We start from the raw sequence: 16,192 nt of genomic DNA, 5'->3' as shown, positions 1-16,192 counted from the left end.
CAATCTCTGAGTTTCAATTGGCTTACTGAAGCACATTTACTTTCTAATTACATCACAATTTATTGTGATATGCCTCCATGTAGTCCTTGAAAGGAAGCTTAAAGAACACAGCATTAGTCTTTTGTGTTTTAAAGTTTTTATTAAGATTCTAGGAATAGTTTCCAGGAGTTGTAACAAATTGTTAGCAGGGGACCAGCAGCACGTATTTATTTATTTTTTTTGCACAAAAGTCACCTTGGACGGCTGAGTAAAGCATAAGAACAACATTCTGGGTTGTGCCTCAACATGATTCAGACGTTCTCTTTAAGTAGTGCATCTTTGCGGTTTGCCAAACGCGGCGGGCAGGGGGGAAGGCTCTCCAACAAAGGCGTCGGACATCCCCCGTGTTAAGACACAAATTGGTGGTGATTTGCCTGGGACTTTGTTCGGACGAATGCGGATAAATGTTCATATTGAAACGAATGTTTTTTTGGTTTCCATTATTGAAACAAATCAGCAGTGCAGTTCTGTATTAAATATATATCTCCAATTCCCGTGGCAAGTCTTCAGATTTCAAGAAATTCAACTTCATCTGCTACAGTACAAAAAAAAAAAAGATACAGGATTAAACACTGAAGTATAAACCAATATTCTGTAGTTCGCTGTTCATGCTGCCAACATTACTGTGATTATTATTGTAAGTACATTACAATATTAGAAAGGCTACATTCAAGACACATGCACCATAGCGTTTCCAGTGGATTACAATCATTTCACTGCTGATTATTAGTAGCGGATTCTACTACCGAAGCAAGTGCAGATCCTGGTATTTGGAGTTGGGCGGATGGAAAAAAAAGAAAGAGTACTAAACCCAGCCGACATCACGCGTACGATCAGACTAGACGTTATTGCTTGAGCTTTGTGCTTGTTGGACAAGTGCTAGATTAGCTTATCGCCGACTAAATGGATGAATTTGCACACGGTGGGGAAGCCAGGGGCGGTTCTAGACAGGGGCCAACAGGGGCCCATGCCCCTGCAGAAATGGCCCTGGCCCCTGTTATGGCCCCTGTACTAAAAGCATGATGTTAAATAAACTTCTCATAAATATTACCTATACAGCTTTACTCTAAAAAGAATTTAAAACTTAAGATGTTTCACGTTTAGCTTTAGCCGTATTGAGCAAGGGGCAAAGTTTTCAACTGCTAGATCAGGGGTCTGAAACCTGCAGTTCCAGAGCCACAAGTGGCTCACTTAATATTATTACACGGTTAAATATAGCCATTTTATTGTTTTTTTTTGTTCTGTGCCCCTGTGAAAAAACACTGGCCCCACCTTGGCCCCCCTGGTAAATTTGGTCTAGAACCGCCCTTGGGGGAAGCGTTTAACTAAACGCTGAGAGACGGGTCAAACTCAGCGCAGCAAATGCTCCTGTGTGTGTTTAGCACAACTAAAGTACAATTAAATATATCAAAAATAAATAGAATCATGCAAAAAAATATATTAGGACAACGAGAGTGGAGCACATGCCACCTGTTTTGATTGGACCTGTCGAAGAAGAGGGACCCCACGCGGAACCAGTGATTGAGTTGTGGGTCCTGGAGCAGAAGTAACAGAGTCGTGGAGCATCTTTTGGAATGCAGACTACTTTTTAGCCCTTGCCCACTTGCAAAGGTCGACAAGAAGTGCTGTCTGGGTGTGGGGCGTTCTTGCAAGGCATATGGGCGATGATGGAGATGTTTCCGACGATGAGCTGGTTGCGTGTGTAGTGGAGGGGGGGTGGTGCTGGTTTTCTAAGGATCCGCTTGATTAAAGCAGATCTCCCTCCTCAGTGTTTGACACTGGTTACATAAAACAAGTACAGTTCCTTGGAACCGACAGAAGGTAAAGGGATTGGTCGTTTGATATTGGTCACATGTTACCAAAGAGCTATCGTTCTGATAATGTGCCAGAGACGGGGAGAAGGCTGCTGGCATTTAGAGAGAGGGGGGGGGGGGGGTCCAACTGAACTTAAGGCTGGTTCTGGGAGGGGCGATGCTTGATTTTTAGTTGTTTTTTTTCCCATAATGGGAGGCCGGTTCTTTTGAAGACGGTTAAGGGGGGAAACAGAGGTGTAGGCTGGTGCTCTGAAGGGAGAAAGCCATAAAGGACTGCAGCTTCCCTGCAGGTCTAGGCTGGTGGTTTTAGGCGGAGAAGACCAGCTTCAGGCTGCAGGTGGAGTAGCCCTCGTCGCTGGCCGAGCTCTGCCGGCTGCTGTGGTCGTCCAGGTCGCTTGCACCACTGGTGCTGACATTGTCCATTTCTCCATGGGAGAACTCGGTGCTTTCCACGTCCACTTCAATTTCCTCGGAAATTTCTACGGAAAAAAATGGATTCGTTAATCAATCAATTAACTGTCGGGGGGGGATTGCAGATTTTATTGCAGCACTGACCTCTGTCAGACTCGGAGCGGTCGGAGTCCACGCGGGAGCCGAGGCTGTCCGTGCGGACCCTCTCCCTCTCTCCATGAGACTGTTGCAGCAGAGCCAGCTGCCTCTGCAGGTGCCTCTGCTCCCTTTCCAAGGTCTCCAGTTGGTGCTGACTCCTCCGGTCCACCTCTTCAAGTTTCTGAGGAGAAACAAAGCGTCACAGTTAAGCGTCTTGCAGTTTTGTAGAGATGGAAAGAAAACGTATCTATTATTTAGCTATTTATGCACACCACTTTGTGACAGAAATGCTAATTCTCCCGTATGGAGGGGATGTATATAGTTTCTGCGGTCAAATCCAGCTGTGTGCTTTTCCGATAAAATATTTCAAAAGTCACTGATTTAGTTGTAGCCAAATATCTGGTGCCCATGAGGCTCACTGCCTGGTGAAGACACCGCACTCAAAGCGGCGCGTAGTGGGACGATAAAAGGATGTAAATGTTGGAGTAAAGGAGAAAGACTTCTATGATGAGCAAATGCCTGGGGTCATGAGTCCCTTCTGTTATTATGTGGGTTAGAAAACCTGCTGGCACGCCGGGTATATATGGGAAATGTCAACATGTTGTTAAAATACAGATGTAAGTGAGGTTGTTAATTTTTTTTATTGAGCAATGGGAAGATGGGCGATTGACTAAAGATCAAATGTATAGAACATTAGAAGCTAACATCCATGGTTTTTTATCAACTAATTATCATTTTAAACATGGAACCAGTTCCAGGACTGCAAACGAGCTTTGCCAGCGCTTGTTTTTAACCCTTTCTCCATAAACACACACACTGGGTGTGGTTAGTCGTTAAAATATTCTCCTCCAGTAAATGCTCGTTCCTTGCTTTGTTTTCCTCTGAACGTCTCCGGGCGGGATTGCAGGGAGACGGCTGATCAGCACAAATCATTTTATTTCTCTCATTATCCCTGCAGACTGTTGCTAGGCCAACAGCCTGGTTTATACAGTTTATACTGAGCACCTTCTTCCGCAGGTTTGGGTTTCGTCTCCCCCACTCCTCTGTGGACTTCAGATTTGGGAGGTGCAGAACCAACAGTCCCGCCAACAGGTTCTATCACCAGAACCGTGGATCGAAACGTGGTTCTGCTATTTTTTTTTTTTTGACTCAATGGATTTTTTTTTTTCCTCGTTGCTCAAACTTTTGAATACCACGTGTCACTTCCCTTATAAAATCAGGCACCACTTTGTGTTTGCCTACAAAACGACAATCCTCCCAGAGTACGCCGAAGTTTATAGATGCAACATGACAAAGTGTGGAAGAGTTCAGAGTATTTTTTTACTCCTTTTATAGAGGGATAGATGCTCCATAAATCCTGATCAATTTTTCGGAGGCTCAAAAAATATTTGCTCCAAAAGAAACACCAAAAAGATGGCATGAACATTTACACTGCAAAAAGGAACTAAAAGTAAGTACATTTTTCTTGAAATGTGTGTATTTCCCGTGATTTGAGCAGGTGATTAATATGATCTGCCAATGGAATAAGATGTTTGCTCTTAAAATAGAAACAATTCATCTTGATCATCTTATTTCAAGTGCAGTATATCTAATTATCTTATTTTAGAGGTAAAAATACACATTCCGTTGGCAGATCTTATTTATCTGCTTGAATTAAGGAAAAATATGCTCATTCCAAGAAAATTGCACTTACTTTTAGTTTCCTTCTTGCAGTGTATCGCTGCTATTAATAAATATCAATTTAAAGATGTGGGGAACGGCTTAAAAAAACACTATTTAACATATTCCCCCATTACATGTTCTGCACATTGTTTAATATAAACAAATGTCTGTCAAAGTATGATAAAGCATCTCGTACTTTGTGGTAGATCTTTGCACGATTTCTATAGTGCGGTGGGCGGGTAATAAATTCTCAAAGCTCAGACTTTTAACTTGGTTCCGAGTAATATTTGATGAGGCTTGTGTGTTTAGATAAATGTGACGAGAGCATTTGTCTTGGAGAGCTTCAGCTTTTATCATTGCTCTCTGCCAAGCAGGTGTTGATTCTGGTTTGCTTTTCTTTTCGTGCCCTGAAGCTTTAAGGCCCGGCGCCGGCTGCACCTGCCCCACCTGCTCCACCCTTTAAACACACAACCTCTTGTTCCAATCATAAAGGTAGGTACAGCAACTTTTCAAAAAAAAAAAATAAAGAGCCTCCGTTCCTGGACTTCAGACAGGTCCAAAGTCAACAGCTGACATCCCAGCTTCCTCGCTCATTACACATCCAGGTGATAAACTCTCATAAGCTGCTGCCAGGGTGGCTTTTTATGTGGCATCTATTGCCATTCCCGCCGCTCCACTCCGAGAAAAAGGATTTGACCAACGTTGGCCGTGTTTAAGGGTTAGGTCGTCGTTTTGTTTTATATAATCTCACGGTCTGTTCCGTGCGGCTCAGACACTGTGGTCCACTCAGCCAACCCCGTGCTTAGCGTTTAATGTTAGACTTAGACTTAGACTTTCTTTATTGTCATTTTGTATACACAGAGTGCATACAGAACGTTAGGGCTAAAGGATCTAATGAAAGATGGGCTCGGCTGGAAATCTCTCAGGTGATGGCTCCAAAATAAAACCCAGAGTGCCAACTGCCTTAAATGTCGCCGAATGAGGAAATAGGACCAGTCTGTGTGTAACTGAATGTCAGCAGCGTTAGTTTGAGAACGCCGGCGGACTAACGACACCATGAAGACCAGAGGACCCAGCATTTGTCAACGCTCTGGAGAAGTTTGAACTATCTGAAGGAACATCCATCATCTGAACACCGGAAGAATCACTCATGGCTGAAAACCGACCGATACACGGCTGCACACCTCAACTGAAAGGCCAAGCAAGGGACTTCAATCGGAGCAGCAGCCAAGAGGCCGGTGGTAACTCTGGAGGAGCTGCATACCTCCTAAAAAAGTCAGTCCACAGAATGTTTCCCCATAGCTTCTGGGGGCAGTCTGGATGTTTTCTAGCACATACCGAACAGTCATCAGTGGTGATTTAACACAATCTCTCCCATGGATGCTGTTTTTCCTCCAGTCTCCTCTATTTTGTTAAATCATGAACGCTGACCTTAACTGAGGGAATGAAGCTGCAGAGCTTTAGCATTTCTGCGTTCGTTTCAGACCTCCCGGGCGAAACATTGATGGCCACTTGGAGTAATTTTGGAAACTCGTCTACTCCTGGGAAGGTTAACCACTGTAGTGGTAGTAGATAACGGTGGCAAAACCTAAAAAAAACGATATTGTAAAGCTTTTCAGATAAGGAAAAGCCGATCTGTTTTTTTCCTTTTTTGAAACGAGAATGATTTGTTGCTCTCTGAGCTCTTTTTGCTTCATGTTGACTGCAGGCCTGGGTGTGCCTAGTGAAATAGTCCTACCTAACACAGCTGATGGTGCATTATGCGGTGGGGGCAATATTTACACGGGGTTTAGATCGGTTCAGAGAGATCGGCTCTCGGTGAATGAAATCATCATTTACAAACTGCTTTTCATATTTACTCTGGCTTTCATTGTCTTGCATTAAAACGTGTTCGACAACTGCGAATGTATGTCACCGGTGTTTTTCCCCGAAACCTAAAGCTGCCCTCACAAGAAGCCTTTTTTTAGGAACCAAAATAGGGGAACCGTCAGCAGTCTCGACTCCCACACCAGCTCCAGACTACCACACCTTGATGTGTGCTTTGGCCTTGTTGAGCAGCCCCAGCGTGGTGTGCCGGCTGCAGTCTGGTCCCAGAGGGATGAGCGACTTCAACCTCTCCAAACACAGGCGGAGATGTGCTCGCCTGTGGGAGGAGACATCGTTCAGGTAATTTCTCTGCAGGGACCGAACACAACAAGTACATTACGTCCCCCACACTGAACATGACCAAAAAAAATAAAGAAAACAACAGCGTCTAAAAATTGTGGCATGAAAATGTGATTATTAATCGGTTGTGAATGTAAACGGCCACGTGGGATTGCAAAGTTGCTGAGGCCATCTATTATTCTGCTCGTGATCCACGGAGGCCTCTGTGGTCTGAGCACAATAACTGACAAAGGACTCTCAGTATGCCTGCATATAATGGAGTAAATGTAGGTCAAATCATGATGTCATACCTGCATTGGCCTCCATTTTGTGAATTAGAATAATCTCTTCTGAACCTTTCCTTTCGAGTGTGTCCTTTTATCCTTGAAGCGGCCCGTTTTCACATGCGTGGTGCGTGATTTCACTTTAGACTGAATGTTTACAACCGTTCCTTAGTTCCCTGTTTAAGTCAAAAACCGCCTCATTGAGGGCCAGAAGCAAAGGGCGGTCCGCTCTCTCGCCAGCGGGGGAACCTTTCAGGAAGGAATCCTGTTGTCTGGAAACGGACGCTTCCCGTTTGCCGGCTGGGGAGACGCCTGCGTGTCCTCGAGGAACGCTGTTGCTCTACCGTGGCTGTGTTCTCTTTGCCTTGCAAAAAAAAAAAACGCGCACAGATATCCGGCGCGATGCGGGAGCGACAGACTTGTCGGTTATAAAAGTGTCCCTCAAGGTTTCGGTGACGATAAGCTCATTTACAGCCCTGCAGCACATCTTACTTTAAAATGACACGGTTAACGTTTTAGCATTTACCCAAGATATGCAAATGTGGCTGAGCGGAGGAAAGCTGTGGGCTCGTGCACCTGGAGCGCCGTTAGAAAAGCTCGCCTGCGGTGAAGTCGGTTCTTATTGTTCCTAATTCCTCTTTTCATTCGAGTTCTACACTCGTCAACATGCACAACTGTTGAGCATGAAGCGGACTGCAGTCGTGTCGCCTGGGATAATCTCTCTGAACGTCGCCATGCAGAGCAAAAACCTGCATTTCTAGGACCTTCTCAGTCTGGCTTCACTCACCTGTTCTTTTCCAGTTCGTTGTGTGCCGATCTGTCGAAACAAAAACAAAAGCATTCACTGTCAAATATGTTATCAAGAGCAAAAAGCCGATCCACAACAGCGCTGCGTGCTCTGCGCAAACACCAAAACGGACATGCTGAAGCTACAGACATGATATGACCTACCTGTTGTGCATATTGTCCACTTTCCTGCTCTTGAACTTGCGATGTTTGTGTTGATGTGCCATCTGCGTCTCAGGGTACGCCGAAGCATAGCCGTGCTCACATTCTAACGGTGAGGAAACAATAGATGTGGGGAGTTAATATTTCGTTTTGTCGAATCTGTAGCAAACGTAAGGAGGGCTGCATTTACTCGACAAAAGCGATCCGGTCCTGAGATGAATTTTACTGTACGTTCACATACTGAAACAAAACTGGAATAATGGAACCAGGCAAAGAAACACAGGAAAACGGTGATGTCACAAGTTGAGTGGGGCCCTGATCAGAATATAATTCAGGGACCTCCCAACTATTAACTGCTCACTGCGGCTCCTGAGATCAACCATGTTTGTATGTTTGTCGTTTACACCTCTATCGTTAACGATACTGTTTACAACTGGAACGGAAGAAAGAAAATCATCAAAAAACATATCATATAGTGCACCTTTAAAATCCTACATGACGTATCTTTTGTTGTTTTCAGAAAAAAGTTAAATCAGTTAATCATGGTTACAGAATGCTCCCTTCCTTTGAGTGAAGACCGATAAATTTGTAAACCTCATTCCTGGTAACTATTCGAGTGTTCTTTGGGGTCCCTGTTGGTTTTGTGGGGGGGCCCCAGCACACGGGCCTGCTCTGCTGGTTGCATTTTGATAATGATAATCTTCATATTTGTAATTTGCAACAGTCCGCCAGACTAACTCCTTAACAAACACCTCTTCCGCTGCTTTTAAGCAGAAATAGTGAATCATTCAATCAAACGGCTGAAACTGGATGCATTTAGGGCATTCAGCTGTGGTTAAAGACGACTTGCTGAAGTTCAAACGCAGTGGGAAAGAAAAAAGTGATTTCCCAAAAAGGCTGGTCTACAAAATGCTGATCTAGGCATAGATTTCTCTCAGGCCTACAGAGAATAGTCTGAAAAAAAAGAGAAGATACCCAGTGAATAGCAGTTCTCCGCAGTTGTGCAATAGAACGTTAAAAGCACCTCAGCTAAGCAGCTAACGTACGCGGGATACCATCTCTGAAGGCGTGACATGTTGAACTTCAAACCAGATGGACTACATCAGCGGAAGGCCAGCTGGAGCAGGAAACTGATGTTACAGTTTGCACAGACTCACTGAAATGTCACAACAACAGATCAGAGAAAGCTGACACCACTAAGTCTCAGTTTTTGGCAGCAGCATTCAGATGAAAGTCAGAATTTGGCATGAACGAGAAGAAATCACGGATCCATCCCGGCTCATATCGACGGCCCAGGATGGTGGGGATCGCATCATAGCATTGGGGTAGTTTCATTTAAATGCCACAGCCTTCCTTAGAAATGCTAGTAGCCATGTCCATCTCTTTAGCACAAGTCTTCCGATGGCTACTCCCAGGATCACACATCATGTCACAAATCTCAGATCATCTTAAACTGATTTCCTGAACGCGATAATTAGTTCACTGCTCTCCAACAGCCTCCAAAGTCATCCAATCTTGAACCAACAGGACACATTTGGGATGCGGTAGAGCAGATTTGCATCATGGATGTGCGTCCAACGAGTCTGCAACAACTCTGTAACGCATGTTGGTATGGATCAAACTGTGCCACGAAGAAAGCAGGCACAAAAGAGTACAAGGTGGAGCTAATAAAGTGGCCGGCGATAACCGACAATTTACAACAGGGCTGAGTAAATGAAGAAGAAAAAGCTTTTAAAATGATTCCTTCATCAGAGTGCTTTATCATGCCCTACTTCCCTTTCACGGTAGTAATACTGTTGGTTTAGGTGACTGTTTCCTACAGTTCCCATGAAGCATCTTTCTCAGTAACATGAAACGTCAGAGCTAAAGCCTGCCTGTGATTGGTCGCCTGCTGTGAACCAGTGGGCTGGGGACTTTGTTTGCAGCCAATGGAAACTTTGCAATTTGTTCCATGTGCAAACCATGTGAACAACACACACAAGGAAGCAGCAGCTTTCAGAGAACTGGGGGTAGCAGGACTGAGAATTTGGACATTTTAAGAGGAAACAAAATCCCAATCGGAGTGTCAATGAGTAGAAAAGGGACGGAAAACGCGGTGCTTTCTCAGCGAACGTGCGTGCTTGGAGGGAATAGTCTGGAGATAGCTTCTGCTATATAAAAATAAATAAATAAATAACAGGTTTCGGCGTAGGAATGGGCAGCCACGAATAGGCTATTATAATGTGGGCTCACGTGCACACGTGGAAGGATCTTTAAAATCGTGCACGAGATTATTATTATTTTCTTTAAATAAAATTACTTATCTAATGGCTGCAAAATGCTCCGTTTTAAACAGCAGCGGGGATAAGCCGCAAGCCATTTCCAGCTGCACGACTCAATTGTTCTCCAATTTGCACACATCCAACGCATTTTCCAACTTAGCCCCGTTTTGAAGGCGTCGGGCTTCGGGGAGCGCAGCAGGTGAAGCCTCGCAGCAGCAGCAGCAGCCGCGATGCGCTGCGCTGCGCCGTGGGGGTGCCAGCGGCGCATCTGTCCGCTGCGCGTCTTTTGTCGCCCTCGCTTCTCCATTGTTGTCTGCTCGGCGGCCGCATTAAACGTCCCGTTTTGTTTACTTACTTCCGCTGCTCTTCTCGGCGCTTTCAATGTAGCTGGCCGCCTCCAGCAGCACTTGCACGTTCCGCATGAAAGTGCCGAGCTGGTCCATTGCGGAACAGCCGGAGTAGAACGCGTCGCCGAGAGAACAGCCGGACATCTCCCCGAACCTCTCCTGCTGCTCCTCGGACGCGTCAGACTTCGACAGGACCTCTTCGCTTCTCAGCTCGCTGCTGTGCTGGATGTACTTTACCATTTCCCCCTTTTTTTTCTCTTTACTTATGGCTTTTATTATTGTTGTTATTGTTATTATTGTGGAGGAGGTTTGCGCAGAGATGTGTTCCCCTTGTCCTGTGCGTGTGTGTGCTCAGAGCGGATGACTGAAATGAACTAGGCTGGATGGAATTGCAGTCCTTAGCCTTAGCCACTTGCCCTACTTGGTGGATAATCCCTCCCACTAACGCATGCACATTGCATTCATTGTCAACTGTTCCATAATAAATCCCCATTATCAATACTGCAGGAGAGTGGCGAATGCAACTATAAAAAGATGCTTCGGCTTGCAGTTGAGCCACTTTGTTAGAACAAAAAATTAACAAATATATGAACCGGAATCTCACCTTTTATTTTGCGCACACTGATTTATAGATATTTGGAAACAATGTGGCGCCGCAGTAGTAGTTCAACTTATCATCTGCTGCACAATCACTAATCAGACACTGAGAGAGAGGAAAAAAAACGACATTTGCTCTCACTGTTTGATTATAATTCATCCCTGGTCCTTTCTTGTTTCAGTTCAATTTACCACAATTATTTCTGTTTACTAAAAGCCGGAGCAAACAAGCACAAAAAATGTTTAGACAAAATATTTTGCCTAAACATTTGTTATTTTTATTTTTTATTTTTGGGTAACCCTCCACAAGCTTCTCGCAATATAATTTGCTTGAATTTTTAGCCCTTTGCTCCTGGCAGAACAACTGAGTCCGGTTTGCAGGCTATCTTGCTCACGCACACACATTTTCTGCTCTGGCCACACATTTTCTATAAACCAGAGATCAGGAGTTAACCATTTCAAAACACTTTGTTTTCTTTGCAACCACTTTGGCGATACTATAGGCTCAGAGCCTTTTCCACTTGGAAACCTATTTGTGCCTAAGCTATTTATTCTTGGCTGATGTCTTGAGATGTTTCCGTATAATGTTCTTTTTTTCTTTCTTATTGTGAAGGTCACCAGTTCCTATTACTGCAGGAAAATACTGTTTATAGGTGGATAAACAAGTCTTAGTCTTTTTTCTTCAGAAGTTGCAAAGAAAACCTTAACCCAAAGCCAGCCTCCTTCAAAGACGGCACGCTCTGTTTGTATCCTGGAGATGGAGTGTGGAGGTTTCTAGTCAGAATAAGACAAGAAGGTTTCTTTAAAGGTGGTGTTCTGACTGGGGGAGTCGGAGGTCAAGGAACGGCATGGATTTTAAAATTCAATATTGCTGCTGTGCATGTAAAACGCAGTTAAAGCTGCAGCTAAAAACCACTTTGGACAACTTGTACCTCATTAAATTAGTGGCACATATAGTGCTCCTAATTGTGGTCATCACCACAACACTTAGCAAATCTCACCGCTTATTCCAGCCTGCAAATGAAACATGCTCCACTAAGGTGTGAGCTCTGACTATAGAGACAAATCAAATGCAGCCTCATTGCAAGTGGCGCAGATAGAAGCGTGCCCCTCGATGACATTCAACCTTCGGCCTGGCAGAGTCTTGGGACAGCAGTGTGTGGAGAATATACTTAAAGCTTGCTGTTGGGGTCAGTGGTTAGGTTTGTGACATCATCATTTTCAAATAGTTTCTTGATAGTTATCTGCAAAAAAAAAATACATCTACACAGATGAGATGTCAAAAAAACATTTAAAAATCTCACAGGGATGTGGGGATAGAAGGATTCTTTGGGAAATACATTGTTTGCAAAACATCCAAGCAACTATTTAGGTTAATTTCAATGCAATTTTATTTAAATAGTGCTGATTCACAAAATATGTCATCTTAAGGCGATTTACAAATTTAATTCAATTAAATCATCCAGACATACTGGTTAAAAAGTTCTCTATGTGAGGAAACCCAGCAGATTGCGTTCACTCCTCCTGAAAGAGCATAAAGCCACAGTGGACAGCCGTCTGCTTTGTCCTTGGCTTTGCAGTAATCCCTCATACTGAGCATGCATGTAGCGATGGTGGGGAGGAAAACTCCAGCAGGACCAGGCTCAGTGTGAATGATCATCTGCCGCGACTGACTGGGGTTTTGAGAAGACGGGGCAGACACACAAAAAATGCACAGAAGCAAACATTGATCCAGGAATCCTTTCTATGGTGTTGCAGCTAAACAAAAGTGGAGAACTCTTGAGAGTGAGAGGAATAGATCTTGATGTCCTCCAGAAGCCTAAGCCTATAACAGCATGACTACATAGACAGCTCAGGATAACCTAAGCCACTCTAAGTATAAGCCTTTTAAAAAGGAAAGTTTTAAGCCTAGTCTTAAAAGTAGACAGGGTGTCTGCCTCACGGACCAAAATTGGGAGTTGATTCTACAGGAGAGGAGCCTGATAACTAAAATATCTGCCTCCCATTCTACTTTCAGAGGCTCTATATATCTATTTAAAAACTAATAGGATATGGTGACATTCAATTTCTTCACCACCTGGTTTATTCCTTGTTTAGTATTTTAAAATGCAATGCAATGGCGATGGTGCCGCAGAGGTTAGGGAGTTCGTCCTGCAACTGGCGGGTTGCCGGTTCCATCCCCTGCTTTGAAAGTCTCCATCGTTGTGTCCTTGTGCAAGACACTTCACCCACATTGCCTGCTGGCGGTGGTCAGAGGGCCCGGTGGCGCCGGTACATGTCAGCCTACCCCAGGGCAGCTGTGGCTACTAACATAGCTCACCACTGTCAGGGTGTGAATGTGTGTGTGAATGTCTGAATGTAGTGTAAAGCGCTTTGGAGGTCGTCAAGACTAGTTAAAAGCGCTATACAAGTACAAGCCATTTACCATTTACCATAAAGGGCTATACAAATGCAGACAATTTACCATTGATTGTTTTCATACACTCAGTACTTGGTTGAACCTTCTTTTGCAATAATTATTATCTCAATGCTACGTGGCATGGAGGCGATCAGCCAGGGTTGCTGCTGAGGTGCAATGGAAGCCCATGTTGCTTTGATAGGGGCCTACAGGTCATCTGCTTGTTGGGTCTGGTGTCTCTTATTTTCTTCTTGACAAAGCTCCATAGATTCTCTGTGGGGTTCAGGTCAGGCCAGTTTCCTGGCCAATCAAGAACAGGAACAACGTGGTGATTGAAATGGCTTTTGGTACCTTTGGCGGTGTGAGCACATGCTAAGTCCTATTGGAAAATGCATCTATAGAAAGTTTGTCAGCAGAAGGAAGCATGGAGTGCTCTGAAATGTCCTGGTAGATTGCTGGGCTGACTGTGGACTTCAGAAAACACCGTAGATCAACACCTGCCCATGAAATGGCACCCCAAAACATCACGGACTGTTGCAACCTCTGATGAACTTCAGGCAACGGGGATTCTGTGCCTCTCCCATCTTCTTCCAGATTCTGCAGCATTGATTTTCAAATGAAACACAAAATTTCATTTTATCTGAAAAGAGGACTTTGGACTACTGATCAACAGTCCAGGTCATTTTCGCCTTAGCTCAGGTAAGACCCTCCTGATTTTGTCTCTGATTCAGAAATGACTCAAAGATTGTAACTAATTAGTCTGTGTGTAGTGGCTTTACATGTGCTGGCTCCAGCCTCAGTCCACTCCTTGTAAAGCTCCCCCAACTCCTTCAATGGATTTTGCATGACAGTCCTCTCAGTACTGTTTATCCCTGTTGCACCTTTTCAATACTTTTTCCTTCCACTCAACTTTCTATGAACATGCTTGGATAGAACACTCTGTGAGCAACCAGCTTCTCTAAGCAAATACGTTTTTGAGGCTTAGCTTCCTTCAATGACTGTCTTCTGGATATTTGTCAAGTCAGCAGTCTTCCCCACGATTGTGTAAGCCATAATATTTTCCTGACATTCTAATTTTTTAAAGATTTATCTTCACAACTATTTCTCTCTTTTGCTGTGCGGTCCCGTCGTTGCTCTCACACATCTATGTTACTTCGTATTCCCAAAACTCTTTGAACTGCCCCGACGGTAGCGGGAAATTATATTTAATATCTCAACGAGCACAACCCATCCTTACTGTCATCTGCCTTTTTTTTATGATAGTGTCAATGACCTCACTGATGTTTAAAGTTATCTTCTGTTTCAAAAGAAGAGCTAACCTTGACATCAAATCTCATTGTGGTTTGTTGTCTCTTTGCTGTTTGTTGTTTTTGTGGGATTAAAAGGTAATTTCCCCTCCCCACACACACACACACACACTGTGAGGGATAGTAGAGAACAGAGTGGAAAGGGACTGACTGCCTTTACAAGGCCAGCCATGCGTGTGGGGCCGTGTTTCGTCTCTGAGACAATAGGTGCAGATGGCTCGCCTGCTGCAGATGTGGCCAGGCCTGTAACGAACGCCCGAGTGAAAGAGAGTTCACCCTCCCATGGAGTCTATATCCGTCGCCAAGAGCCCTGATACTTTATAATCTGGCCACAAATAGGCAAAGATGCTTATTCGAATACATGCCGGGTTGCGCTCTTATAAATTGCTCTGAACCGAGCTCTTCCTTCGTGGCTGCAGCCGCTCCGATGTACAACTCGCACATCACCCTCGGCTCCTAGCTCTCTGACCAGCGTGCTCAAAAGGACAGATTTGGACCGAGAGATCAGTGGGGGGAGGGAGACTGAGAGCGTTTCACCGGGAAAAGCTTCATCTGCGCTGCGAGGCTTGTGTGCGGACGGGCTGAGTGATAGCGAGGGAGTGGAAAGCTGACCCGCTGTAGGTTGGTGTAGAATGTGACCCCAACTGGAGTAATCTGAAAAGCCTGAGGATTACACCAGTGGCTCGTCTGTCATCACAGCAGCGGCAAAGGCACACAGCGCTGCTTATTTTTTTAAACAGAAAAAAAATATCTTATCTATTTATCCGTCTATCTTTTTGGGTTAGATCTCCACGAGCTTTGAACATCTAGATACTGAAATAAGCGCCCATTCTTCTTTGCAAAACAGTTCAAGGTCAGTCGGAGGAGGACTGAGCTTTACTCAACTTCACATAAATCTACGTTGAACTAATCGATTGCACCGCAGCTCATGCTGTAACCTTTAGGGTTGCCGTCCTGCTGGTGAACCCGCACCTTTTTGCAGCCTTTAACAGGTTTTCTTCGAGGTTTGCCACGTATTTATAGCTCCGTCCGCCCACACATCAGTCCTGACTTCCCTGCACTCCTCTACACTGCAGACTGTGTTTCATTTTTATTACTGCACTATTGTGTTATGGTACCAATTGTGTAAGTAAGCACATTGTACGATCCAGAGTCAAATCCGTCGTATGTGTACACATAAATGGCAGAAAAAGCTGATTCTGATACGGAGGAAAAAAGCATTCCCACAGCATGATGCCGACACCGCCATGTTACACCATGGTGTATGGTTGTGTTCAAGGAAAGGCATTTTGACCCAAAAGTCCGTTAGAGCTCCTCTATCAGGAGCACGTGTTTACTGTGCCTCCTGCACGGCTTGAAATGAGATTCCTCGTGACTCTCTTTCAACACCGACACTTTTCCTGATACTGTTTCTCAAAGTGGAGTGTGGTTATCTGCTACTAGCTGCCCCGTCCCCAGCTCATCCTAAGCTATGGACGTCTGCAGCAGCGAGCCTGTTGGCTGCTTCTCTGTTTAACGCTGTTTTTGGTAGGTTTGGAGTTGTGCCATACTCTTTTGATTTCTGGATTAAGGGGATATTGTTGTAAAACTTAAGTCTCCTTTAAACCTCTCCCCACCTTTATCCCAGCATTGCAAAAATAGACCTAAAAATAAGGCATTTTTTTCTTGAAATTAAAGTATTTTCCCTTGATTTGAGCAGGTAAATAGGACTATTTGCCAATGGAATAAGATTTTTGCACTTAAAATAGGAGCAATTCATCTCCATTGTTTAATTTCAAGTGCAGTTTATCTAATTATCTTATTTTAGGGGTAAAAATACTCATTCCATTGGCAAATAATCT

At 44.3% G+C, this 16,192-nt stretch overlaps 1 protein-coding gene across 2 annotated transcripts; it reads right to left on the bottom strand.

The window, feature by feature from the left end:
• Nucleotides 1-1,348: 1,348 nt before the first annotated feature.
• Nucleotides 1,349-10,449, bottom strand: LOC118557203 (max-interacting protein 1-like). Of its 2 annotated transcripts, XM_036126758.1 has the most exons (6): nucleotides 10,058-10,446; nucleotides 7,445-7,547; nucleotides 7,281-7,310; nucleotides 6,093-6,207; nucleotides 2,409-2,583; nucleotides 1,349-2,332 (listed from the first exon to the last, which is right to left on the bottom strand). In XM_036126758.1, exons 1-6 carry the CDS (start codon nucleotides 10,287-10,289, stop codon nucleotides 2,160-2,162), a joined length of 828 nt encoding a protein of 275 aa, XP_035982651.1. In that variant the 5' UTR covers nucleotides 10,290-10,446; the 3' UTR covers nucleotides 1,349-2,159. The 2 variants fall into 2 exon arrangements, with proteins under 2 accessions (XP_035982651.1, XP_035982652.1); XM_036126759.1 differs by lacking the exon at nucleotides 6,093-6,207 and having other exon boundaries at nucleotides 10,058-10,449.
• Between the last annotated feature and the right edge of the window lie 5,743 nt (nucleotides 10,450-16,192).

The sequence above is a fragment of the Fundulus heteroclitus genome, chromosome 22, assembly GCF_011125445.2.
Source record: "Fundulus heteroclitus isolate FHET01 chromosome 22, MU-UCD_Fhet_4.1, whole genome shotgun sequence".
NCBI lineage: Eukaryota > Metazoa > Chordata > Actinopteri > Cyprinodontiformes > Fundulidae > Fundulus > Fundulus heteroclitus.
Note: the sequence above shows the minus strand (reverse complement) of the source record. Positions and strands in the feature narration are given on the sequence as shown.

Bases quoted from the DNA above. Each gene is read 5' to 3' on its own strand.
- LOC118557203 (XM_036126758.1), bottom strand. From the start codon at position 10,289: ATGGTAAAGTACATCCAGCACAGCAGCGAGCTGAGAAGCGAAGAGGTC. The intron at 7,548-10,057 runs GTAAGTAAACAA...CCTCACCGTTAG, and splicing joins CGCCGAGAAGAGCAGCGGAA to AATGTGAGCACGGCTATGCT. The intron at 7,311-7,444 runs GTAGGTCATATC...TTGTTTCGACAG, and splicing joins GTGGACAATATGCACAACAG to ATCGGCACACAACGAACTGG.